The 27,379-nt window shown below is 42.1% G+C and overlaps 2 protein-coding genes across 2 annotated transcripts; both read left to right on the forward strand.

Annotated features, from left to right (window-relative positions):
- The first annotated feature begins 716 nt into the window (after nucleotides 1–716).
- sec31a (SEC31 homolog A, COPII coat complex component) lies at nucleotides 717–21,489 on the forward strand. Its single transcript, XM_069165347.1, is given in 29 exon segments — nucleotides 717–940; nucleotides 3,723–3,810; nucleotides 4,452–4,575; nucleotides 4,668–4,866; nucleotides 4,955–5,050; nucleotides 5,429–5,569; nucleotides 5,651–5,793; nucleotides 6,240–6,339; nucleotides 7,413–7,574; nucleotides 8,402–8,554; nucleotides 8,656–8,886; nucleotides 8,972–9,046; nucleotides 9,159–9,200; nucleotides 9,708–10,010; nucleotides 10,605–10,809; nucleotides 11,366–11,544; nucleotides 11,711–11,837; nucleotides 11,947–12,092; nucleotides 12,521–12,694; nucleotides 12,805–13,068; nucleotides 13,757–13,861; nucleotides 14,658–14,769; nucleotides 15,650–15,824; nucleotides 15,826–16,028; nucleotides 16,724–16,779; nucleotides 17,508–17,756; nucleotides 18,877–18,996; nucleotides 19,090–19,161; nucleotides 20,084–21,489. Coding segments are annotated over 28 exon segments (4,215 nt in total). The 5' UTR covers nucleotides 717–940; nucleotides 3,723–3,731; the 3' UTR covers nucleotides 20,264–21,489.
- Nucleotides 21,490–21,934: 445 nt separating this feature from the next.
- Nucleotides 21,935–27,358, forward strand: tmem150c (transmembrane protein 150C). Its single transcript, XM_069165369.1, has 8 exons — nucleotides 21,935–23,020; nucleotides 23,371–23,477; nucleotides 24,146–24,199; nucleotides 24,284–24,319; nucleotides 24,409–24,476; nucleotides 24,890–25,017; nucleotides 25,108–25,285; nucleotides 26,823–27,358. Exons 2-8 carry the CDS (start codon nucleotides 23,401–23,403, stop codon nucleotides 27,017–27,019), a joined length of 738 nt encoding a protein of 245 aa, XP_069021470.1. The 5' UTR covers nucleotides 21,935–23,020; nucleotides 23,371–23,400; the 3' UTR covers nucleotides 27,020–27,358.
- Nucleotides 27,359–27,379: the final 21 nt, after the last annotated feature.

A 27,379-nucleotide genomic window follows, 5' to 3' on the forward strand; every position in this document is an offset into this window, starting at 1 on the left:
CACTGGACAAAATTAACCACCTCAACCTGCTACAAAACTAAAAATCAGTTTTTGCCAGGAGGCATCAATATTAACAGCCAAAATTTCCCGCATAATTAAATAATAATTTATAATGATAATATTGTACTTTTAATTATGTACTATATTGATGGGCTGGCCTGTAGATATCCCCTCAAAAGGTAAATGGCAGAAAGTGTAAATACTTGAATGTGACAGTTGAGTAATTGTTAGTTTCTTAATATATTGTTGATATATTGCAACACAATTTAAAGTATATCTTCCAACCTTCCAGCTCATCATTCTCAAATTGGCAGTTATACATATAAGTACTTTTACTTCTGGGACTCTTAGTTTATTTTGATACTGATATTTTTTTACCTAAATGCTAATTATTTTGTAAAAGAGTATCAAAAAATATATTAAGAACAAATTCAACACATAATTTCCATAATGAATATCTGTGAATGTATAATGTCCAAAATGTTTTCTTCTTTCGTCGATTTTCAGGATTTATTATGAAAATATAACGTTAGCATAGTCAGCAGGAAGTAGGAAGGGGTCGATGTTTTCTGCCTAGGACGGCGAAGGCACGAGACGCCCTGCTCAGCCTGAAGCCTTCCCCGTCCTAGGAAAAGAACTTGAGAAGGGAGGGGGGGGGGGGGGGGGGAGGTTCTTTCCCCGGAAGCCGTTGTTCTTCTTCGTGGGAGGAGGACACTGTTGCTTAGTGCCACGTTGATGGAGACCAGTGGGGACGTGGATATCTTGTCTTGAGTCCGCAGCCGGGACCCGGTAGTCTCTTCTTCTGCTTTCACGGCCGTTAATCCTCGAGCGGAACCGAAAAAAAGAGTCCAACTTGCGCGCGCGCGGACGGCGTTTTGTGTTTTTGTCAACCTATTTCATGTGCGCGTTCATGTGAGAAGCAGCAAAGGAAAAAGAGAAGGTAAGCCGCTTTTGGAGAAGTAATAAGATCCGTGTGTGGGTCTCTGCGAGCGTCTCCCCTCCGGCACACGGACAGCTAGCAGGCTAAAGGGCGTTATGTCCCCCCCCCCCTCCCGTGTAGCCTCACGGGACGAGCTGGACCGTGTCTTTATGAGCGGACACGAAAAGTGACACGAGTGTTTTCTGCGTTTCTTTTACTACTGAGACTCCTTGACGAGGCTGAAGTTAGCTTCTCATTCGTGGCTTCCGAGTCTCGGTACTTAAGGGGGAAGTTAAGGGACAAACCCGACTTAAAGCTCTCTGAGTTACTGATTCTCCTTTTTGTTTTTATTCTTTAAAGTACTTTCAAATCTTTGAAACATTTAATCTACTTGTGATAATGCAAAAAAAAAAGGATATGTCACTTCTTTTTTTCCCTCAGACCATATTAGACCTGGTCAGGACTAAAACGGGTATAGTTAGACAAACCAGTGAAATGTCCTATTATTTACTTTTACAAACTGTTTTCAGAATATTTAAAGACAACAACATTGTATTAAATAATCTATAACCTCTTTATGATAATATAATCCAGGTTTAAGATGTCTAAATTTAGTGGTTTTGGATCTGGACCAGGTCTCGTGTGGCAGATGAGGGAAAAAAACGGTGAAATATCCCTTTTTTTTTTTTTTTTTAAGCATTTTTACAACTTGTATAAATGTTTCACAAATCAGAAACTCTGCTTAAAAGAATCACGAGCCTCTCTTTGATAATCTAGTCCTGGTTTTAACTCATTTAAGTGTAGCGGTTTTAGATCTGGACCAGGTCGAAGATTTTTTTTTTTACATTGTCACAAATATAATCAAGGTTGTTGTTTTTTTTTAACAGATTTAAAATTGGGCTCCAGACAAAGATAAGTCTTTATATGAAATGTATAATAACACTTTAGCAGCATTGAGAAGTGCAAAAACCGGAGACTCGTTTTCCCTTAATTTTCCCCTTAAGCGCCTGCGCGGAAGCTACGAATGAGAAGCTAACTTCAGCGTCGTGGCTTCACGCTGTGCGGCTTTGAGTGGGTCAATCAGCTGTTAGCGTGCTGCTAGCTTGTACTTTTGTTGTCTACTGTAAACCACAGGCCTCTAAAATTACGGATGTTTTTTTTATTTTTTTTAAATTTTTTTATGGGATGTTACATTTAAGGTGTCCTTCCCCCAGCACAGCTCTGATAATCAGTGCCAGTCACAGCAGGCCTTCGTCTGTCACTCCGTAACTACTGGATTAATCACGGCCAGCGGGCTGAATGGAGGAAAATGCACCACACAAAGTGGGAATAAAACCGTAATTACATGTGCAATGAAGCTGCTGCACGCTCTCCCTCCTCCTGCATTTAAAGGGCAGATTCACTCTTTTAAAGCTGACACTGATGCAGACCAACAGTTTCTGTTACTGACAGTGCAGGGACTCTTAAGAAGTCTAATAAATTGGCGCATTTACAGGATTTTGGAGCCACTTTTATTGCATAGAGTTGCTGTTTTTAATGTGAAATAAGTGCAACTTTAAATGCATATTAAAACGCATGTTGTGCCATCACAAATTAAAGTGTGCACTCATCCATATGTGTATACAATTGTGCAGTCATCAAAATTTCCACGTGCTGTTTTTGCACTTTAAAACTGCTGCCACCTTTTATCTTTTTATTTCATCTGCTTATAAAACTGCTATTGTTTACGTTTTTCCTTATTGTTGATTGTCAAGGTTCTACCTTGTTTTCATCTTAATGTTTTTGTCTTATTTTTATCCAACCTTTTATTTTGTTCGTCACTGCTAGTCTGAGGACTACCAAACTTAATTTATTTGCATGCCCTCCAATGACAAGTATGTTACTCATTCAATGCTGTCAATATGAGTGAGAGAAAGCCAGCGACATCTCTATTACGCTTGTATTTAGCTCCTAACAGCATTTCTATTATGTACAATACAGGAGTCAATTGATAACTTTATCACTGCAGGTGCAGGACTGCCTGGTCTCTGTCTGATATCATAACACAGTTGTTACAACAGCTCTGTTTGTGTGAGTGTGTGTTGGCAGACAGAAATTTAAATGAAGAGAAATGAATGAAAATAAGCAGTCGTTTTTCTTTTTTTTTTTTAACTTTCCCACCGCCGTACTCAACAAGGAGAGGAAACGCGACGAGAGCATTTCATGCTAAATAAATGTAGATTATAATCACATCCTTTTATAGCCAGTATGGACGGCAGGAACCAATACAGCATCTCAAAACTCTGTCTCTGCCCATGTATGTGCAAGTATTGTTTTAAGACTCACTTAAAGAATGCAAAAATATTCCTTAATGCATAAATCTGATGTGAAACCACTGGTATAAGCTCTTTTTTTAATTATTAAAATCAATTCAATTCTCAGTTATCTTTAGTAATATAGATAGATAGATAGATAGATAGATAGATAGATAGATAGAAAGAAAGATAGATAGATAGATAGATAGATAGATAGATAGATAGATAGATAGATAGATAGATAGAAAGATAGATAGATAGATAGATAGATAGATAGATAGATAGATAGATAGATAGATGTTTCACTGCAGCAGCATAGGTTAGAAACAGACAGGGTAAACGCAATAAAATTGACAGAATAAAAACAGAGGTGGTAAAATCTAAACATCTAAAAATGTACAGTATATACCAATTAAATTAAACAACAGTGCAACGGTCAAAGGTAGTGCAAATAAGGTGATTGAACATGGTGATGTTACGGTGAATTTGTGCATGATTCTTCTCTTCAGTTCTCCAGGATGAAACTGAAAGAGATCAACCGCACAGCCATCCAGAGCTGGAGTCCCTCTCAGCACCACCCCATCTACCTGGCGACAGGTAGGAGCGCCCAGCGAGCGACACCCCGCTGCTGCTTTCAGTCTCACTGACAGGATATTATTTGTTTTTTTGTCATCGTTTGCGTCTTATTGGTCGACTTGAAAAATATGCTGGGTCACATTTCGTGCTTTGAGTATATTTGATACCAGGAGAAGAATGCTGAGTCACACAGTACGATTTTTAAAGCATCCTCAAGTGTCAAGTTTTGATAAATGCGTTCACTGGTGACGAGTTCACATCATGTTTAATTTGTTTGTTTATTTATTGTTTGTTATTACAGCCACATAACGCAGCTATTAAAAGGAGCGCTGAAATTAACGGTTAATAATTTTGCCAGTTAATCTGCTGATCATTTTCAAGGTTAATTAATTAATGGTTTGGTTTGTAAAACATCAGAAAATCATAATAAATATCTTTCACAATGTCTTTTAAATGTTTTTTTAATTTTTTTTTTTTATCAGAAATTCAAAGACATACCGTTTAATTTAAAGGAAAACCTGCGGATTTCAGAACCTTTTTTTTTTTCTGCGTATTTGCTTAAAAATGGACTTCATTGATTATCAGAATCGTTGCCTGACTGTTAGATTGATGATCATTGCAGCTCCAAACTAAAAAAAGGTTTCGTCGCTCTGTGTCTGCAGGAACGTCAGCGCAGCAGCTGGACGCCTCCTTCAGCACCAATGCCTCGTTGGAGTTCTTCGAGCTGGATTTATCCGAGCCGTCTCTGGACATGAAGCCCTGCGGCAGCTTCTCCTCCGCTCACAGGTACAAAAAAAAAAAAAAAAAAACGCTCCTCAGCGCACGTTTCCTTTTACATTACGGACGTTTATCTCACACTTACCGTCTGTCCTCCGCAGATACCACAAGCTGGTGTGGGGTCCGTACGGCATGGACGCCCAGGGCCACCCGTCGGGCGTCCTCATCGCAGGAGGCGAGAACGGGAACGTCATCCTCTACGACCCGGCGAAGATCATGGCCGGAGAGAGCGACGTGATCGTTGCCGAGAGCGACCTGCACACGGGGCCGGTCCGAGCGCTCGACGTCAACCCTTTCCAAGTGCGACCAGTTTCACTCTGAGACTTTTAACACATTATATCTGTTTGAAACTCGCATGCAGTGATTCATTCTGTCTGTTCTCCCGCAGACAAACCTGGTCGCGTCAGGTGGGAACGAGTCCGAGATTTATATCTGGGATATGAATAACTTCGGTTCTCCGATGACACCAGGACCTAAAACACAGGTAGGTTTTTACTAAATTGTACTTGTACAGCTCCAAATCACAACACAGGTTATTTCAGGACTCTTAACACATTAAAGTCCTTCCAACAGTACTTTACAATATTATACAGAGGAACGTAAGATAGGAGGAAAAAAACCTCAAACAATGGGAAGGAAAAACTCCCTTTTAACAGGAAGAAACCTCCAATAGAACTCTATTTATGCCCTTTTACATTTATTTTCAGTGTTCAACAGTGTTCAGTGACTTATGCTGTTAAAATGTCCAGTCTCCATAATTAAGTGATAATGCCTCTTTTTTAAACACCGAGCAGTCGTTTTTTTCCTATCAACTCATTTGTAAATAACAGTTATTATAAAAGTTCCTGTTTGTGTCTCGAAGCCTCTGGAGGACATCAGCTGCGTCTCCTGGAACAGACAGGTGCAGCACATCCTGGCCTCCGCCTCCCCGAGCGGCCGAGCCTCGGTGTGGGACCTCCGCAAGAACGACCTCATCATCAAAGTCAGCGACCACAGCAACCGAGTACGTCGGCGACGAGGCGAACACGTTTTCTCGCAGTCCTTCTGCTCCGGTTTCATGAATGTGTCTGTTTTTTTTTTTTAGATGCACTGCTCCGGGTTGGCCTGGAACCCGGAGGTGGCCACTCAGCTGGTCGTGTCCTCGGAGGACGACCGCATGCCCGTCATCCAGATGTGGGACTTACGTTTCGCTACCTCTCCGTTCAAGATCTTAGAGCATCACACACGGTAAACACAGAACGCTGTTATCGGCTTTTCTCTGCGATCATAAAAGATCAGACTGTTGATATTTTATATTTTTCGAATTGATAATGAATCCCAGAAAAACACCAAAACCAACTGTGAATACTGTGCATGTGACTGTGCAGTGAGAGCTGCTGCTAGAAAATTCCCATTATAACAGCAAAGTGTTGATCTGCTGCTAAAAATAGTCACAAAAAATACAGTTTCCTCCTGTTTGTGTGTTTCATTAAATAAAGATACATATTTGTGCTGCTATTAAAGACTTATGATTACAATAGGAAGCGGTGGACTCTGGATTTTTAGTGCTATAAGTCAGAAAGTAATGTGAAGTGCATCGTTTTTGACAATATGAAAAATATACAATGTTATCAGCCTTATGGTTAACAATTGTCTGGCGTATTAAGATGTAATGTCCTGTTCTTTACTCTCAGGGGTGTCCTGGCCATCGCCTGGAGCTTGGCTGATCCTGAGCTGCTTCTGAGCTGCGGGAAGGACAACAGGATTCTGTGTTGGAACCCGAACACAGCCGAGGTACAACGGTTATATGTAGGAGAGTCAGAAAGTCTCAGAGACTGATGCACATGAACGGAGCCGGAGTCTCTTGATCAACATCAGCACCTGAGTTCCCATGTTGGAGAACCCAAGTGTCGTGTAACGGATACAGTAATGGACAGGTAACTGAAACAAACTGACAAAGAGGGAAGAAGAGCACACAGAGGGCATACAGCAGGGAGGCAAGGACAACGAGGGACAGGTGAAACTAATCAGGGCACAAAACCCAGACTGAGCTGAAGACTACGAAGCAGAAGAGAAGTCCAAACCATAACGGACGCTTCAGAAGGTCCCAGCAGAATTACGTGTTGACAGTCTGACAACCAGCTAACAAAGCTAACAAACAGCTACTTTCACTAAAAACCCAGCTAGACTCAAGTAAACAACCAGCTAATTTCTCAACAAAACAAAAAAAACAGCTCAACAAACAACTAACAACCAACTAATTTTGCACAAAAAAAAAACTAAACTCAAGTTAACAACACTAACAAGTAGCTTACATCAAGCTAACAAAACAAATTTAGCTCGAAACCAGCTAAACCTAAGTTACCAAAAAGCTAACAACACCAACAACCCTCAGAGGTCTCAGAAGGTCCCAGTAGAACTCTGTGTTGACAGTCTGACTCTGGGGGACGAATTCACGGTGACACAACCACCGTCAACGTCAAAGAAAACCCACCTGGTGTCTCCTGACCTGACGCGCCTTCTTCTGTCTTGGACGGTGAAGCTCCGCCCCCTCTCGAAACGGGAATGTCACTCAGAACACCTGAGTTTCCGTCGTGGAAATCACTGCATGGGCTCAGGAACACTTGGCTGCAAGCAGGCGTGTTGAAGATTTTTCTGATGTTTCTCTGCTCCAGTTTCAGGTCCGCGGTGAAATCACAAACGTTCGCGTACCAGCGGTCACGTTAACGTGTGGAACTGAGGTGCCGATGTTGGTCAAGAGACGACACTCGGAACATTTCCTCGCGACGGTCATAGCTTCCTCCTGCTGCGTGTGCATCACGAAATTACCTCCCGATCGTCAGTAACTGACGTGCTGTAACCTCCAGGTGCTGTACGAGCTGCCCACCAGCAGCCAGTGGTGCTTCGACATCCAGTGGTGCCCCAGAAACCCGGCGGTGCTGTCGGCCGCCAGCTTCGACGGACACATTGACATCTACTCCATCATGGGAGGCAGCAGCCAGGCGCAGAGCCAGAGACACGCCGACCAGGTGAGACAGACTCTCCGAAAACAAACGTCTATGTCTGCTGTAAACGCTTAGCATAGCATTAGCTGGGGCAGGCTACGAAGATAAAACTCAGCTGATCTGAATTTGGTCAAACTTGGCAAAAAAACATTCAGTCGATACCAAGGCTGAACTGATTGGAATTTGGAGGGCAAAGGTTAAAGGTCAAAGACACCGTGACCCTAATTCGACACACTCACGTGAGCATGATATGTCGGGAACGCCTGGATGGAATTTCTTCATACGTGGCACAATCGTTCACCCCGGCCTCAAGGATGGACCGGTTAGAGTTTGGTGGTCAAAGGTCAAAGTCACCGTGATCTCATGTTCCCTTCATCTGTCCGTCCCGTTCTCGTGAACGTGATATACCAAGAACGCCTCGAGGGCATTTGTTCAAACTTGGCAAAAACATTCACTTGGTACGGATGATGACCTGATAAGATTTCGGGGTTTAAAGGTCAAAGTTCAAAGCCACTGTGACTCCTTGTTTCCCTCATCTTGAGAACGTAATTTACCAAGAATGCTTCGGGAATTGGTTTACATTTGGCAAAAACATTGACTTGGTGCCAACAATGACCTGCTACGATTTTTATGTTTAAAGGTCAAAGGTCGCTGTCACCTCACATTAACCCGTGCCTATGAAAGCAATTTTGTGGGAGATGCCTGGAGGGAATTTGGGAAACTATTCACATTGGCTCAGCAATGAAGTGTTTAGATTTTGGAGGTCAAAGGTCACAGTGAGTTCAACATCTTCATGGGTTTGGACAGATCTCAGTTTGTGTCTGACTCGGTTCTGTCCGTCTCCGCTGCAGATTAGCAACTCTTTTGGGAACATGGATCCTTTTGGAACCGGACAGACGCTGCCTCAGCTGCAGCTGCCTCAGACTCCCGCCCCTCCGGCTGTCGTCAACCCGCTGAAGAAGCCGCCCAAGTGGATCCGCCGACCCGTCGGAGCCTCGTTCGCTGTGAGTCTTCACCTTTCATCACATGTACAGGGATTTTTTTTTTTTTTTTTTTTTTTAGCCACTGAAACATTCTCAGTCTCTTTGCTTTTGCTTCCTCCCAGTTCGGAGGGAAGCTGGTGTCTCTGGAGAACACGAAGCCGAACCCTCAGCAGCCGCAGCAGCCCTCCTCCCACGTGGTGCACCTTAGCCAGGTCGTCACGGAAACCGCTTTCCTGCGGCGCTCCGATCAGCTGCAGGCCACGCTGTGTTCGGGCGGCTTCGTGGACTTCTGCCAGGGGAAGATCGAAGCAGCGGGAAACGAGTTTGAGAAGACCGTTTGGTCTTTCCTTAAGGTCAGCGAGAACTGTTGGTGGAAAAATCTGGAAATGATTTTTTTTTTTAAGACGATGCTGACTGGTGAATATTCTGTGTTTTCAGGCTAATTTTGAAAGCAACATCCGCAGCAAGTACCTGGAACTACTGGGCTACAACAAAGAGGAGCTCGCCTTGAAGGTGACTGGGTGATATTATAGATGTACTGGCTCAGAATATATTACAGTAAATACTTTTACTGACTGATTTTCATCTTAGATTGTGATAAGCGTGTCAATTTGTTTGTTCTCAGATTTCTGCAGCACTTGAAGAAAAGCTGGCTGAACCTCCAAAGGTAAGTCTGTTCATTTTGGAGAGCATCTTCAGGGTTTTATGAACATGACAAACATCCAACAGGGTTCCCTGTGGTGATCATGGAATATCCGGAATATCAGGGAATTGTAAACAGACATTAAAGTCGGGATTTTATCATTACTGGGTGAAATTCTGGAATTTCATGGTTTAGTTAAATTTTTTGTTCCCATTTATCAAACTGTAATTTTCTCCCTGCAGTATTTTTCTATCTGGGTCTTTCCTGAGCGGTTTTATCTTCTTCCCGCTCGTCAACAATCACTTCAGTTAACATGCGCTTATTTACTGCAGCTGCTAACGAAGGCAAACATGCAGGAAAATCTACATTTCAAGAGAAAAGACAGATATAGTTTGTAAAACTACTATTGATGTATTAAACTGACACACTTAAATTAAAAACTGAAACCCTCTTCATTCCACAAACCTGTAGCCTCGTCCTGAATTTCATTTCCAGATGCCGTTATCGTCATATTGTCCCATCTTCCCTCAGGTGGAGGTTCCTCCTCCAGACGCCTTGCAGCCTCCAGCGGACCTCCACCTCCATCTGGCTCCACTCATCGACACTCCAGAGGCAGCCTTCGACATGATCGCTGCTGCAAACCTGCAGCCTGCAGCCGCTCTGGACCTGAGCTCTACTCCCGAACCAGAGGTCGAGGATCCGGCTCCGGAACCAGAAGACGCTCCTGAGAGAGAACCGGATCCAGACGTGGACCAGGTTCCCCCAGAGGAGGAGGAGAAGCAGGAAAAGGAGGAGGAGGAGGAGGAGGAAGAGGAGGAGATCCCCTTGGAGGAGGTATAACTTAAACATTGTCACTGTTATCGAGGCTGTTAACATCCCTGTGAACTCACACAGGTGAGGTGAGGTCAAAGTTTATCAGTTCATTAGACATCAGATAAGACATTAGACATGTAATGTAGGAGTGACCACACAGCTTTAAAGTTACAATCAGAAGACACTAAAACAATTATTAAAAGCGAAAACATTCAATTGACACCAAGAATGAACTGATTAGATTTTGGCGGTCAAAGTTCAAAGTCAGTGTGACCTCATGTTCCCCTCATCTGTCCGTCCCGTTCTTGTGAACGCAATGTATCAAGAATTTGTTCAAATTTGGCAAAAATATTCACTTAGTAACAACGATTACCTGATAAGATTTTGGTGTTTAAAGGTCAAAAACAGCTCGGGTGCTTTATAATGGAATCCCTGACGTTTTTAGTGTAATTGTGAGAATGTTTAGCTCAAAACCTCATTGTAACTAAGTACAGCCATAAAGAACGCGAGCATGGCTGTAGCTTCTCGCTTCGCTAAAAAAAATCTGTGATTATCCTGCAACACATGGAGGGTGGAGAAAACATGAAGCTTTATGACGTTTCTGTGGTGTTTCAGAAGACGGCAGCACCGGCGGAGGAGGAGCCCAGTCCGACTGAGACCCCAGATCCGGTCCAGATCCCAGATCCAGTCGAGGTTCCAGCTCCAATGGAGGTCCCAGATCTAGTCCAGGTCCCAGATACAGTCCACATCCTAGATCCAATCCAGGTCCGAGCTCCAGTTCCAACCCCTGCAGAAGGCGTCAGTCTGAGCATCAGTCAAGGTAACAAATCCAACAATGTTTCATGAGATTAAGCTCCATTCAGACAGGATTAACAGTACGGTGGTGGTGGTGGGGGTGATGGTGGTGATGATGGTGGTGGTGGTGGTGATGATGGTGGTGGTGGTGGTGGTGATGGTGGTGGTGACGATGGTGGTGGTGACGATGGTGGTGGTGGTGGTGATGGTGATGGTGGTGGTGATGGTGGTGATGGTGGTGATGGTGGTGGTTGTTCTCCTCAGTGATTTAACTCATCGTACCAGACAGCATTTTACTCTTCGTAAAGTTTTATAGACACAGACGGCCGGATGCAGCCGAGAAATAAGACGGGATCTGCTGTGGATGTTAAAAAGACAAAACAAAATCCTAAAAATGTTTTACACACAGACAACCCTGATCCTATTTGTTGGTGTTGGCATGTTTCTATCTGTCAGATTTAAAAAAAAAAAAAAACATTGTCAGTTTAAAGTTAAATTAATTTCACGCTGAGTAGAAGAAGGACGAGCAGCTCAGTATGCAGGAAAAATCTGAGATACTCTTTAAAATACACTCTTTATAGACGTGGACGGGCTGATCACGCAGGCCCTGCTGACCGGAGACTTCGAGGGAGCCGTGGAGCTCTGTCTCCATGACAACCGAATGGCAGACAGCATCATCCTGGCCATCGCCGGAGGGGCGGAGCTCTTAGAGAAAACCCAGAGGACGTATTTCACGAAAACACACAGCAAGATAACCAAGGTAACAACTGAAAAGGGGGATAGTGGGTTGGGGGGGAGGAGGGGTTGTTATCATCGATGATGTCACCGTGTTTTTTAACGGAGAATTTGTTATCGATGATGTCACCGTGTTTTTTTAACAGAGAGTTTGTTACCGATGATGTCACCGTGTATTTTCTGTCCTGCAGCTGATCAGCGCCGTGGTGATGAAAGACTGGCACGACATCCTGAAGACGTGCGAACTGCAGAACTGGAGGGAGGCTCTGGCCGCCGTCATGACCTACGCTCGGCCCGAGGAGTTCTCCTCTCTCTGTGGTGCGTTCACATGCATGTCGTTGTGTGGGACATCTGTGTGTCGTTTTTTTTTTTTTTTAATTTTTATTAGAACTAAACCAAGTCTGAACTAAACTTTTCTCCTCGTTAGACCTCCTCGGGGGAAGACTGGAGGCTGCAGATGAAGCTCAGCTGCAGTCACAAGCCTGTCTGTGTTACATCTGTGCTGGCAACGTGGAGAAGCTGGTGTCCTGCTGGACCAGAGCGCAGGACGGACACTGTCCCCTGTCCCTGCAGGTGTGTATAGTGACTCAAGTTCTGCATCTTCAATCTGCTATAACTCATTTGTTTTTGTTGTAAGGTAATTAAAAACAGGAAATAAGGACGAACAATTGTTATATATACTAATAATTTTTTTTATATCTTAATGACTATTTGAATATTCATAAATCATGTGCCATGACTCATCCTGGGTTGTAAACGTTACTTTTTTTTTGGTATTTGCTTTTGTGCCTCAATTTCCTGTAATTCTTCCTAAATTCCGAACAATTCTAAAAAGCGTTTTCACACTGCAAATGAAACAAACCGCGGGTCAGTTTGATCGGTACCGAGACCACCTCTTTTGGCCCGGACCGTGCTCAGAGGATCCCTTCACAACCTGCTTCTTAAGTTCAGACCAAACTGGACCTCAGCCGTTGACAAACTGTTGTTCCCCGGCCCTTCAGGACCTGGTGGAGAAGGTGGTGGTGCTGCGGCGTGCCGTGGAGCAGACCCAGCACTCCGGCCCCGCCGCCATCGGCATCCTCCTGGCCGAGAAGATGAGTCAGTACGCCAACCTGCTGGCCTCGCAGGGCAGCCTGTCCACCGCCATCACCTACCTGCCCGACAACACCGACCAGGTACGTAACACACCCGCAGCCGGGCGCGCCGACTACGCTCAGACGTAGCTTCGTGTTTTTTGAGGCAGAATACTAAAGTCCATCTGTTACTTTGACTTTTGTCCCTCCAGGTTTCCGTGCAGCAGCTCCGTGACCGCCTCAATCGGGCTCTTGGGCAGCAGGCGGCGGCGGCGGCTCCTGCAGCTACAACTACAACCCAGAGAGCTCCGTCTCAGCTTCCCGCCGCTCAGACTCATGCTCAGCGCGGCCCCGGCCTGCCGAGACACCCGTACACCCCGGTCCAGCCCGCCATGGTGCTTCAGCGCACCGCAGCACCCCCGGTCGCCATGCCAACGCCCGCCTCCACCTCTGCACCGCCGCAGTATTACCAGCCGGTATGTTCCACCGAGTCTCCACCGCACCGCATCACACTCATCCACTTCATATGAGGCACGTTTCACGTCCTTTTTCGGCATGATTATTTATAATATTTCTGCTTATTTTTATTGTATTGACTGATTTTTGGGATATAAAACGTATAAACCAGACAAAAATCAAAGTCATTTCACTCACATCTAACTCCAGAAAAATGTTTAAAACGTACACATTCACAACTCTCATACGGTTTGTATGTAGAAACTTATTACAGTTGGATATTAAGTTTATTAAACCTGACGGCAGACTGGTCAAAAAACACTGACATCATCTCCACACTCACTCACAAGGCTGCGCGATTCTGGAGGAAATATAAACGCGCTCGCTGCAGTTTTTCTGTTGTGTTGTCGCCCTTTCCATCGAGTAGATTTCCATCGCAGCCGGAGTTTAAATGACAAGCTGTTTCCCAGAGTTTGTTGCCACGGTGACGGCAGCAGAGTTTTATTTACAGTGTTTAAAAGTCTCTTTCAGGGCATTTCTGCTCTTGTAATTTGAACCTCGGCTCTCACGTAGTCCTCTCTTGTTGTTGTGGCGTTGTTTTGGTGTGCCCTCCTAACCCCCCCCCCCCCCCCCCCCCCCCCCCCCCCCCCACCTCCTCCTCCCATCCCTCCATCATTGCTCAGTGCTGTGTGTCTCTGTGTGCTTCAGGTGAGGGCTGCCTCCACCGTAACCTCCTGGAGTAACCAAACTCCCACAGCCCTCCCCAATGTCCCTCCTCCTCCTCTTCAAGTAGGCAGCACCTCAGACCAGCAGGTATCCGACGTCCACACACACACACACACACACACACACACACACACACACACACACACACACACACACACACACACACACACATCGCACTTCAAAATAAACAGCTGTTTTCATCCCAAACTGTGTGACGCCTTCGTCCAGCGCCACTTCCTGTTTACACCCGTTTACACCCAGTTTCCTCCTGCGATGCATCTTCACTCAGTCCTTCATTTGCTTCTCCTATATCCTGATAATTTACGTGATTTACAGTAAGGCTGCTCCGATCGGGAATGTTTGAAGATTTTTTTTGCATTCATTTATTCAACTTCTCTCCTGAAATACAAAGCCAGTAGCAGGTTATTAGAGCGAGAAAGAGGTCATTTATGCCTCTCAAAGATGACTTCTTAAGCATTTTTCTGTTGATCCTTTTCTTATTTACAAGAAAAATAAAACCTTTTTCAGACACCTGGATGTGCTGTCAGACCAATGAAGCCACGTTAGCTGCATGCAGAGTTTTACATCACGTGACCGGCTTCCTCTGATCCCGCCGATCAAACTTTTTACAGCTGACATCGTTTTAATCACGATCAGCACTCGATTGATCGGAGCGCCCTGAACTTACAGCCTGACTCCACATCTCACTCTTCACACTGTCAATCTAACTGCGTCCTGTTCTCTCACTTCTAAAACACAACTGAACTGCAGTGTCTTCATTTGTGACGGCTCATTTCACTGCAGCACCTGAGCTTCGTTTATCAGCTGTCCGTCTTTTATTTTGAAAAGGTGACTTCAGATTCCGTCTTCCTGTTTTGTTCAGGTGGACCCTTCCAACCCGATGTTCGGGATGCCAGCGTCGGGCTCGGCCGCACCTCCTCCTCTTCCCTCCTCCTCCACTACTCCGGCCTACATGTACTCCCATCAGTACCAGCGTGAGTCTCCTGTCGGACTCTGAAGGAAAACTTTGACTTGTTGGTTTAGAAACAGAGAAACAAGAGAATGTAGGAAACGCTTTCATCAAGCAACCCTGTCTCCCAGAAATTACTTTTATGTACGATTCATTTGTTTTTACTCACATCTTTAAAATGACTCTCAAAACACGACGGAAATTCCAACATTTCCAACAAATAGAAAACTTGTATTTTTTTTTTTATAAAATCAACAAAATATATTACTTTATTTTTAAAAACTAATCACAGTAAATGCTCATTAAATCAGCTTTTTTTTTAAGCTCCTCTTCCTCTGCTGTTACCGACTCGGATGGACTCGCTTTTTTTTTTTATTATTATTTATTTTTTTTAGCTTTAATATCCACCACGGGGAGGTTTTATAAACTCTATTTGTTTACATTTTGACAAATTGTCGCCATTAAAAATAGTCGAAGTAGCCCGTAAGAAGTGTTATTTCCTATAATTTCTGCTCAGGTTTTATATATATTCATTTCTATATGAGATGATTTTCACACCAGCCCAAAAGAACCAAACCGGTCTGGTTGACGTTCTTTTAAATGACTTCAGTGCAGTTTGATGTCGTCGTCCCGGCAGCAGCGATGTACCTGTTATTTACAGGAGACAGGGTTGTAAACAGGAAGTGGTACACGACACCTGAAACACACCTTCTTCTCTTCTTTTAAAATACCAACAAGCATTTCTGTTTTTGAAATGTTTGTGATACCGGATCTGTCTTTATTATTTTAGTCACTAACAGATGATGATGTTCAGTATGTTCACCTCTCAAGCTCAACATTTGTAGCATGTCCTGTTGCATGACTCGGCAGTTCTTCACTAACAGAGCTTCCTGTGTGACTCCCAGCATACCCCCAGGTCCACCAGTACCCTCCTGGAGCTGGGGGGACGGGGCCGATCTATCAGACTCTTCAGTACTCCTCCTCCTCTGCTCCACATCCTTATTCTCCTCATCCTGCTGCTGCAGAGCCCTCCCCCCTTCCTCAACCCCCCGGCTTCCTGTCTCAGTACACGTCTCAGCCGGCACCCTCCTCTCTATCTACCCGTGTGTCAGTGCCTGTCCTCCTCCTCCCCCTCCTCTTCTTCCCATCCTCTCTTCTTCCCCTCCTCCTCCTCCTCCTCTTCCTCCTTTCCCGCTCCTCCGTCCTCCGGAGCATCTTTCCAGCATGGCGGTCCGGGATCTCCGGTGTCGTATATGCCTCCTCCTCCACCGTGCGGAGTCTCAGGTACATACCTTGACCCCGCCTCCGAACCGGTCCCGGCCAGAGAACAGGTCTGCATGGCTCCAAGGCAGGGCCGGCTTCCTGTTTACTCACAATAACAACAGCTTGTAATATGATGATAATATAATGATCTGCAGAGTCCAGGCATCACCTGACAGGAAATATAAGAGACAGAAATATAAATAACAGCATATAATTTATTTAAAAAAATAACAGAAATCAGCTTAAATCATTTATCTGACACTTTTCTGGAAGAGATTTGCACGTTTAATTTGTTGGTATTTGATGTCGCCGTAAAGCTACAATAAAGATTACATCGATCTTTAACACACAAAATTACTAAATCAAAATAACAACAACTGAAAACTTTTAATTGGTTTGATTATCTGCTTAATAAATCAAACTCGAATTAACACTTTACTTGATTTGTGCCCCTAATTAGCATTTACAAGCAGCATATGAATATATAATAAAAGGTTTATAACACAGTGTAATGTAGCTGTAATGATATGAATGTTTATTAATGTGTTAGTCAATAATGAAGCTCCTGTACACTATTAAACAATTAAAATGTCTCTATAGCTTACAAATATATTACAGTGTGTTACAAACCTTTTACGGGATTGTTTGAAAAATATTGGGGGGTTAAATTTGATAAATATTCAGAACAGACTGATCAGGTTCTGTTTTCTGTGCAGGACCTCAGAACGGCTGGAACGACCCTCCGGCTCTGAACCGAGCATCGAAGAAGAAGGTAAGTCCTAAAAGTTTGTCTCTGAAGTCTGTTTTTAAAGCCTTGACGAAATTTATAATGGAGCCACATTTCTGACATTGTTTACCGTGCAGTTTGAAGTAGTTACTGTATTTAAATAACTGATTAAACCATCAGTTGGATTTCTGGCAGGTTAGAAATTTCACAGTCCAATTCTCCGCATGGCTTCAGTTAAAAGATGTGTTTTAACCACAGACTGTATATAAAAGTGTTCGTAGCTTCCAGGTCTGAAAAATGAGGTCGATGCAGGAGAGCCTGAAGCTGCCACAGAGGGCCACTAGAGGTTGGCTCCAAAAAGCCTCCGTCTCCATAGACTCCCATTCAACTTCTCTCATCAAATACAAAGTCAATAAAATGTCTCCACCAGTTATCTCAGTGTCGTTAGCTAAAGTCACTCCTTATTAATTTTCTGGAAGTCCATCTGAAAATAATCCTCCATTAATTAGAAAATAAGATTCAAAAAGACGTGTTTTTGGGGGTATGTCTGTTTAATTGACAGGCCTGTGGTGCAGTCAGGTTACAGCTATCGGTGGACGGGATGTAGTATTGTCAGGTTTCCAATCAGATCAAATCTGAACTGGAGGGTTCATAACGTTCACAAACCAGCAGGTGACGTCAATGCTGGTTGATGATTGGTTTACACGTGTAACTTTTCCATCCAGGTTTCAGGTGTTTCATGTTTTCAACAGAACATCTTTGTCTCCTTTCAGCAGCTTCCTCAGAACTACACCCCTCCAGCCCCCATCACCGCTCCCATCATGACCCCGCTGGGCGCTGAACCTCAGGCCCAGCCCGTCTCCTCAGGCCCCCCTCAGGCCGGGGTCCAGGGCCAGCACGGTGCCCAGGTCCCCTACTCAGGCATGCACCAGCAGCAGCTCTCCCCTCCACCCATGAACCCCGCGATGCCCAACACCAGCATGGAGGGAGCACCGGGGGCCCCGACCGGAGATCTGATCCAGGTACATGGTTCTGACTGAGAGGAACGATAAAGATGAGATATAAAGACAAATCAGAGGGAAACAGACTTTAATCTCAGAGGAAATGTTATAATATTTATAATATATAACAAATATTGTCCTAATTTTGTTCTTTTGAATTTTGGTTGCACATTTCTCATTTATATTTATTCATTTTGTGCACTCTTTCATCAGACAGGTGCTCAGCAGACTGTTTTTAAAAGAGAAAACAGGTTCTTTACAGACTTCTAACATTTCTGTTTAAAATTAGACTTTTATAACACCAACCATCAACTTTACTAAAATAAGACTAAAAGCTTGAAAGCATTTTATTTTCTGAACTCTTCCGGTGAAAACAGTTTGCAGGACAGAGTCATTTAATAAGTATGTGCTCCTGTAGTTGACAGAAGAGCTGAGAAACTTCTGTTTTTGCTTTGAAAACACTCATATTACAGAATAATTCATTCATTTAATGGTGCCCTCAAACAAAGAGAAGAAGCAAACTGAAGTTTAAAAAAACATTTAAAAAAAAAAAAGACTGGATTTAGCTTTAATTTCACATTATTCAAATGCAAATAGTGTATAAATATCTGCATTTATTATATATAGATTCAAAAGTATGTAGAAATTGTTTTATACTGTTAACAAACCGTTGGATATAAATATACAGTTGTTGGATATCTGTATTAAAAATATCAATATTTAAACGCTTTTTCCACTTTAAGACTTTTAAATGCTAAAAAAAAAAAGTATCTTTAACTCTGCTTAACTATTTTGTTTAATAATATTTTATCAATATTACAGATTCCAAGGATCAATATATATTTTATTTTTATAAATAAATAAACAAATTTGCCAGTTGCATGCAGCATTTATGACAATTTTACTGCGATAAAAATGACTGAAGTGAAATGAACAGACTGAAAACTTGTGTTGAAGTTTTTCTCTGCAGATATAATTTGCAGTTAAAATAAACATAATAAATCAGCTGATCACGAAGTGTTTAAAATCATTAATATCATGTCAGGGTGCTTCTGCTGATTTTCAATCTCCCTCGTCTAAATCCTGTTATGTTTCTTGTCTGTGCGTCATTATGTTTTCATTAAATATCAAACCCCCGCAGCCTCTGCAGTCCATCCCTGCTGAGAAGATCACGAAGAAGCCGATCCCCGACGAGCACCTGGTCCTGAAGACCACGTTCGAGGGGCTCATCCAGAAGTGTTTGGCTGTCGCCATCGACCCGGTGAGTCGCCATGACGACGATTTTAACGGTGACTTTCGCAACAGAGTGACAACCCCAAGGTCTGTGACGGCGTGTCCTTTTCTCTTCTCACAGCAAACGAAGAGGAAGCTCGACGACGCCAACAAACGTCTGGAGGTGCTCTACGACAAACTCCGAGAGCAGACGGTGAGGGTGGAGTCTTTAAAACAAACGTTTTCCAATGGGACTTTCGCATTGGAGTTCTTACATCAGCCATCACGCTGACGTTAAAAAGAGGTGCAATGTTTGGAAATATAACAGCTGATTTTAGACAGATTAGGAATTCGTAGAAGCCTCAGACTATTTGAATGTAGTGATTTTCTCTTCATTATCATTTTCTTTTATTGGTCAGATTCATGTCAGTCTCAGACAGGAAGGACTGTCTTAAAATCTAATAGGTCACTTTACAAACATGCTCTGAAGGTCCTGCACAGGAAATCACGACAGTATCATTTCTGTGAAATATAAAATAATAATTCTGTGTTCAGATGTCCTTTTACTGAATAAAATATTTAATTTTGCTGCTGCGGAGCTTCGTTCAGCTCGGGAGATTCTAACTTTCCAAAGCGAGGCGCTTTTTTTTTCAGTCTGCAGATAAATGATTATTTCTAATCAGATGTCTGAAATCACATTTTAAACCACCGTGAAATGTGGTTTGGATCCGATTTGCAAAAACATTTCACTTGTTTTTTTTTAAAATTTACCGTCCAGACTTTGAAAAAATCACTTGGATTCAATGTGGAAAAGACAACAAACGGTTTAGGTCTTATTGTTTCCTCCTTCCTTCTGGTACAAAGCATCTTCCCTCTTATTTCCATGAATGTAATTTGTTCATAGTTCCTGTTCGAAATTATTTTAATATCAGATTTGGTGGAGAAGGAACGGTGTTGGTGGTCGTGTGCAGCAGCAAAGATAACGCTGCTAAAAGACGTCGGCACAAGTCGCACTAACGGGATTTGGTCGGCGAAGACTCGAGTCGACCCTCGCGGTGTTATTCCACATTAAGCTGCCACTTTGTGTGTATTTCAAATCCAAACGAAAAACTTCCTCCGCTTCCTCTCCTCCGCAGCTCTCTCCCGCCATCGTCGGAGGACTCCACAACATCGCCCGGAGCATCGAGTGCCGGTCCTACACGGAGGGCCTCAACATCCACACGCACATCGTCAGCAGCAGCAACTTCAGCGAGACGTCGGCCTTCATGCCCGTCCTCAAGGTGGTGCTCACGCAAGCCAACAAGCTCGGAGTCTGAGGAGGCAGAAAAGGTCCCGACCGACCTTCCGCGGAGGGCGGGGGGAGGGAGGAGGGCGGGGTGGAACCGAGCGTCAGAAACGTTAAAACGTCGGCCGCTCGTGTCACGGGGAGACGAGGATCGGCAAAACACCGATAACTTCTTCTTAGTGCCATTTTTTGTTCTGCTAACACAAGTCAAACACAAGCCATGCTGCCAGTCGCACTCAGTGGTGAAAGTAAACACGGAGCCGAATAAAGGGCTGCGTTCAACATACCACTCCTTTAACTCACACGTAGACATGTTGATTTATGTGAGAGTTTACTAAATATGCAACAAGTCTATGGGAGCGTTGATTAAAAACAATAAATCACCAAAGTAGAAGGAAGTTACAGTTTCAGCAGATTTGCAAAGAAATACATATGAATCAGGAATGAAAACGTGGACTTTTAAGGGCATTTCTACATGATTAAATTAAAAGTAGTCATTTTAAAGGATACAGTTACTCTCCTGATGCATGCTTTCAGCTCATAATTCATGCAAACAACACGTAGATTAATAAATATCAGCTTGTTCATCTTTACAGTAGATTTTTCGTACACTAGAGCAAAACACTGAGATCTCTTAATAATCCACAAATATGTGGAATATATTCTTCCTAAAAGTGCAAAGTAAGGCTTTATTTGTACATAAATGTGCATCGTTGCTTGCATGAGTTCTGCAGTCGAGCTGCAGCACAATCGGATGAACTGAAGTCGGACCCGTGTTCCCTCTAAACGCGCATTTTAAGTAAGATTAATCTTTTTTTTTTTTAAATGCATAATTTCACTTTGTTTTTCCTCTAAACTGCCTTCACTGACTTACTTTCACCACTGGTGTCGCTGCAAACACATCGGACCAACGTACCTTCAGGATTTTAATGTTGTTTAATTTTAATTTTTCCTTCTTTTTTTTTTATCAGTGTAATCACGCTGCTCAGCGGAGTGCGACGGACTTCTCACACAGCGGCGGTGCGTTTATGGAATTTTAAAGAGTGCATGCTTCAACAAACGCTAGCAGTCGGAGTGTGATTACGTGTTAATTAGTCGGACCTCAGAGAGCAAAACTGGACGAGACTTGTACTTGATTTTCATTCCAACGACGATGAGGGCGGTCGACCTCACTTTACGTTGTTAATAAAAGAAAACAAGTCTTTGTTTTAGATTGACTACATGCAATATTTTCAATAAATAGTATTTATTTACTAAGTGGTGCTGCGGTGATTTATTTTCTTTTATAATTATTAACTAAGACGATCAGATGCTGAACCGGCAGAATATCTTGCAGCTGAGTGAAGGAGTACGTCGATGACAGAATGTTGTTAAACACGTTATAAATCTTTACGTTTTTCTCTGCATGGCATCAAAAGTCAAATCTTTTCAAATGTAACGTCGCTGCAGATGAAACGTGTTTGGACCCTCGAGGTGTTTGCTGATGAGCCATTGATGCCTCCAAGTGAAACACACAGATTCATAGTAAACTGGAACACCCAGGTTTTTTTTTTATGTCACTTAGATTGTGGTTATTTAGAAATAAACAGCACATGAGCACAATATAAACAACTAATAATGATTTTAAAAAAAATATATGAAAAGGACAAAAAATAACATTCTTTAATGGTGTTCATTTTCAAACAAATAATTAATAAGCAACTGATACCTGAAAATCTGGGGCTTATTTAAAATGTTTGATCCCAGTGTGGCCCTCAGTCTCTCAACAGCACCCTTAGGATGCAAAATGTCTATAGAGCGATATAATGAATATAAAAGGATGCAGAATTACAAGAAAATGACCACAAAGAGGCCCAAATGAATACAAAATTACGAGAAAGAGACTCAAAATGACCACAAAGATATGTAACACCACCACAAACGGACGTGAAAATTAGTATGATGGGAAATGAGACAAGCACAAGAGAATCAACTGACTACAAAAGGATGCAAACAACCACTAATCGACATAAAACAACCACAGAGAAAAGCAAAATGACAACAAAAAGACCCGACTACAAAAGAATGCAACATGTCTATAAAGTGATAAAACTACGACAAAAGGATGCAAAATTACAGGAAAACGAGCACAAAAAGACACAAATGACTAAAAAATAACCACAAGGAGTCACAAAATAACTACAAACGGATGCAAAAAGACAAGAAAATGACCACATAGAGATCAAAATTACTAGGGTGCAAAATGACTACAAAGAAACACAACAACCACAAAGAGATGTGAAATTAGTATGACGGGATGTAAAACAATCACAACAGATTCAACCGACTACAAAAGGATGGAAACGACCACAAAGACACACAAATAGACTACAAAAGGACTCAAAACAATGACAAATAAAAGCTAAATGACTACAAAGACGGAGGGATGGGGCCCTTTTACATATCAGTGCCCTGCGGCCTCATTGTTTCTCGGTCCGTCCGTGTATTTATGTACGCGCAACGGCGCGCTTTTATTTTGAAGGGCATGCGTGGCTCTCATACATGCCAAAAACGTCACCACCACACTCTTCAGCAGCATGAGGAAGAATATTTGAGTGGATGTTACCGACATGTGTGACAGATGGTAAACACAGATCATGAAGATAAAGTGAGGTCGGACGACAGAAAGTTGCAGTTGGCGAAGCTGACGGTGTTTCCGGTCTCCGCCCGTCAAACTGAGCCGCGGAGGTCCTGTTGGGACGTTATCCACCTCAGGGAGTGAGATCCTCAGTGTGATCCTCAGCGACAGGTACATGTTTACAGCCCATGTTTGAGGACACGTGCAGCCATCTTGTGTTGTACCGTAACCGTCTGTCGCTGTTAAACAGCCCACTTCCGGTATTACTTTATTCAGGAACCACCTAATCAAAACGTTACAGATCGACCACGAGGTGTTTCTACGTATCTATAATTTCGTGTTGTACAATATTTTTGCGTTATCTAATAAAGATAAAGATTCACCTTTAAATACAGATGATTTTCTTTTCTTTCCTTAAAAAAAAAAAAAAAAAAAAAAAAATTACCTGGTTAGAAATTCTTAAATTGACTATAAAGATGCAAATATTTTCATTTAAAAAAAATCTACATCATAACTTACAGGTCTTGTCTACGGAGACACAAACTGGGTAGATGTGGACCTGCAGGATGTTCTGGGCTCTTCTGCCTCCCGTCTACTCCGTGTGTGTGGCGGCTGGACTCTGGCTGGTGTAAGCTCTGCTCATTTTAACACCACCGTTACCTTATACACTAAAAAGAAACATAAGATGACACAAAAGACACAAAAAAAAACTACAACAGAGACACGAAATCACAAAAAAAAAGACGTATAACGACTATAAAGATTAAAAAATGACTACATAGACAGAAATGAAGAGACATCTTGAGGAATTGCAGCCTGTGTGATTAAATCTGACTAATTATAAAGACGCAGAACAACTACAGCAAGATGCAAAATGACTACAAAAAGACCCAAGTATTACAAAAACATAAATAAGTTCTACAAAGAGTGACACACAATTATCATATTGAAACTTAAAATGACAACAACTACGACAGAAATATGAAAATTGACACAAAAGTGGCTACAAAGAGATGCAAAACGACTGCAAAGACAAACTACATGAAACAAAAACACAGCTGTGGAAGATTTTCCTGATTTTAGTTGATTTCAATTGTCCACATTTCATGTTGTTTCATTCTGTGATTGTTGTACTTGTTTTACGGTTATCTGACATGGTCAGTACTGTAGTGTATCATTTCATGGCTTTGGTGTGAAACACTTTGTAATGTAAGTTTAGCAAAGTACTCTATAATTAAAGATAAATATTATGATTATTTATTATTTGACACGTGTACGTCTGTGGGTCCATTTCAGATACTTCATCGCTGTTTATTATGAGAACATAACTCCTCTGACTTCACAGCACAGGTATGAATTCAACTATATTATAAACTACAGGTAGTAATTTTAATGTTTTTTTTTTTTATAACGCTCACTTATTATTTGTTTCAGGAGAAGAAATGGAAGCATGTATCCTCCCTACATTAGGTACTTACTGTCCTCTCTGTTTTTAAATCACATTTTCTATGTTGAGTGTTTTTGATTTTAGAAGAACAAATATTAATTTCTCTCCTCAGTATCGCAGGAAACTTTCCACCTGTCAGCTGCATCTTCAGCGAGGTCATGAACCTGGCGGCGTTTGGAGGTAATGGAAGAGTTGATCGTGTTATAATACAATATCCAGCACAGGTAAACACAGCTATTAACATAGTTTTACTTGGAACAAAAAAAAAAGACCAGATCATTTCTAGAACTGCCAGCAAACGTTCTCTCATACAGAAGAAAATAGTGCATTTGTTGGGGACTATATTTTAGGAAACTGGATTGTATATGTGGGATTAAACAAACTGCAGTGTGTGTTTATGGTCATGAAGCAACATGTGACCCAGTATAAAGATGGAGTTCAGATCAGGCTTTGGATTCACAGAAAAGACCCAAATTTAGTCTTTTTTTTTATGGAATTTGGTGGCAACAATACAAATCTTTTAATGCTTGAAAATATGGATAATATTATTTTCAAACAAAATGTTTTCGATTTCTTTTCTTTTTTTATTTCAGGGTTCGTTATTGCCGTCCTCAGATACGTTCAGCTGAGAAACAAAGTCGACAAACCGTGGCTGAACGTCTGCAGTCTGGTGGTGTTCTCCATCGCCTGCTTTGGAATGACAATCGTAGGAAACTTCCAGGTAATGTGACCGCAGACAAGTTCAGCGTGCGGACAAACTCACCTGCAGGTTCACTTCCAGAGCGAGTTAACTGGCTGGTTTTGGTTTCAGTTGTTCACTCAGGAGAGCATTCATAACTGGGGCAGCGGGCTGACGTTCGTACCGGGCCTGGCCTTCTGCTGGGTCCAGTCCTACATCACCCTGAGAGTGAACCTGAGGAATGAGGGCAGGAGGGTCGCTGCAGTTCGCTTCCTGTTGTCTGCATCCATCACCGTCTGCATGATTTTCAGTATCCTTTTACTCGCCTGTTCTACAGAGGAAAGCTCACATTCAGTGATGAGATTTAACTGTATTCATTTACAGAAGTACCGAGCCAACAAAGTACAGGTTTGTATCCAACCAGAAGGCAAATCTTTTTTTTTTAATTTACTACAACAAATGTGCAGAAATACTTAACTATAGCAAATTAAATTCCGCAAAATCTAAACTATTTAGACAGATTTACTCTATTAAATATCTCAAACATGGAGCCTAAATGTTTTCACGTAAAACACTGAAAAGCAGCAAACAATAGATCAAATCTATTATTCTATTATTATCTTATTGCTTCCTGTATGCTGCTGTAGCGAAAAAATGTCCCCTCTGGGATTAATAAAGTAACTACCTAACCTAACCTAACCTTATCGTCATAAAAGAATTTAAAGATACAACTAACTCATTATTTCATTACTGATTAATCTGTAAATCATTTTCTCAAATAATCGAATTGTTTGGTCTCCAAAATGTCTGAGGGAAGTGAGAACTCCCTACAGCCTACGTGACGTCTTCAGATTGTTTGTTTTGTCCGACCAACAGTTCGAATCCCTGACAAATTCAGTTTATAGTCACATTAGACAACAAAAAGCAGCAACTCAACATCTGAGAAGCTCCCTCAGTGCTGGAAAGAGCGCGACCGCAGGTTGTTTGTTCCGACAGCAGTCAAGACTTTTCAACACCACAATAAAATAATGTTGCACTGGTCATTTTATTCCACAGCACCTGTCATCGTCCAAGCTCTATTTTTAAAAATTTTTTTTTATCTTTATTTAATTTAATTTAATTTGTTTTTGTGTATATAGTCTCTGTGTATTTATTCTTTCATTGCGTTCTAAAATAATAATTTTTTTATCTATCTTATTTCGTTTATTTCATGCATATTTGTAAATTTGTTCATACTGTGTACATGCTGCTGTGATGACAAAATTTCCCCACTGTGGGATTAATAAAGTCTAATCTAATCTAATCTAATCTAGAACGAGCTCATGTTTAGCATTTTATCTTGAAAAATGACAGAATAATCAGGTTTTTTTTTTTTAAATTAATCAACTTATTATTTGGACACAACTAGCCTGCCTCTGTTCAAAAATGGTTGGTTAAAAATCTATTTTATCTATCTTTCTGTTATTTTGGGGTTTTCTTATCAGTTCCACGCTATTTTTAATTCCTTTTGTCATTTTATTATTTGTTTAAATTCATTAATCTTTTAGAAATGTATTTTCCTGTGGACTTTGGTCTAAAATTATATTATTTCCTCCATTTAAGCACTTTAATTGCTCTAATTGATACTGTACCAGCCAATCAAAAATGATTTCGTAGCTGTCCAAGTGAAAAACTTTCTCCCTCTGCTCTCTATTAGTTTCTGCTCTGTTCTGTAAGTAAATCCCACATTAAACTAAATGATGACTGTGACAGCAGACTGCGAGCCTGCGGTATCATCTCCCGGGTTGTCAGGTTCTCTTTCCATCCCCCATTTTCACGTCTTCATCCTTAACCCCCCCCCTGTGCAGACTTCTCCCTGATGTATCTGAGCTTCCACATACACGCCGCCCGCTGCCAGTGGGCGCAGGTCATGTTACTCCTCATCTTCATCAGCACGTTTGCCATCGAGTTTCATCACAGCAGCTTCTACGTAGCGTGCTCAGAAGCCTCCGAGCGTCCCATCCTTTATTTAGAAGAGTCCATGCAGCAGCTGGAGCAGCTGTAGAGGAGTCACACAGGCTCATGTTCAAACATCCTCAGGTCTGATTGCGAGATGTATTTATCCCCCCCCCCCCCAGGAAGCTGTAAATATGTCTCACTCCAGTGAGTTAGACCAGTGTTTCCAACACTTCTTGCACACATTTTTTTGAATGCTACATATTTTTTTTAATCTACGCGAGATTTGTTTCAAATGGCACATCAAAAAAAAAAAATCTGATATCAGTGAATTGAACAACCTCTTAATGCAGATGGTAGAATGTTAAAAATAAAGGGAGTCAAGAAGTGTATTCCTGTTTTATCAAAACATTTGATACCAGGAGAAATAAACATTATGAAGAAGGAATGCTCGTTTTTCCATGATATT

This window comes from Embiotoca jacksoni, unplaced genomic scaffold (assembly GCF_022577435.1).
Source record: "Embiotoca jacksoni isolate LCO1_2020_lvr unplaced genomic scaffold, fEmbJac1.0.p SCAF_10, whole genome shotgun sequence".
Taxonomy (NCBI): domain Eukaryota; kingdom Metazoa; phylum Chordata; class Actinopteri; family Embiotocidae; genus Embiotoca; species Embiotoca jacksoni.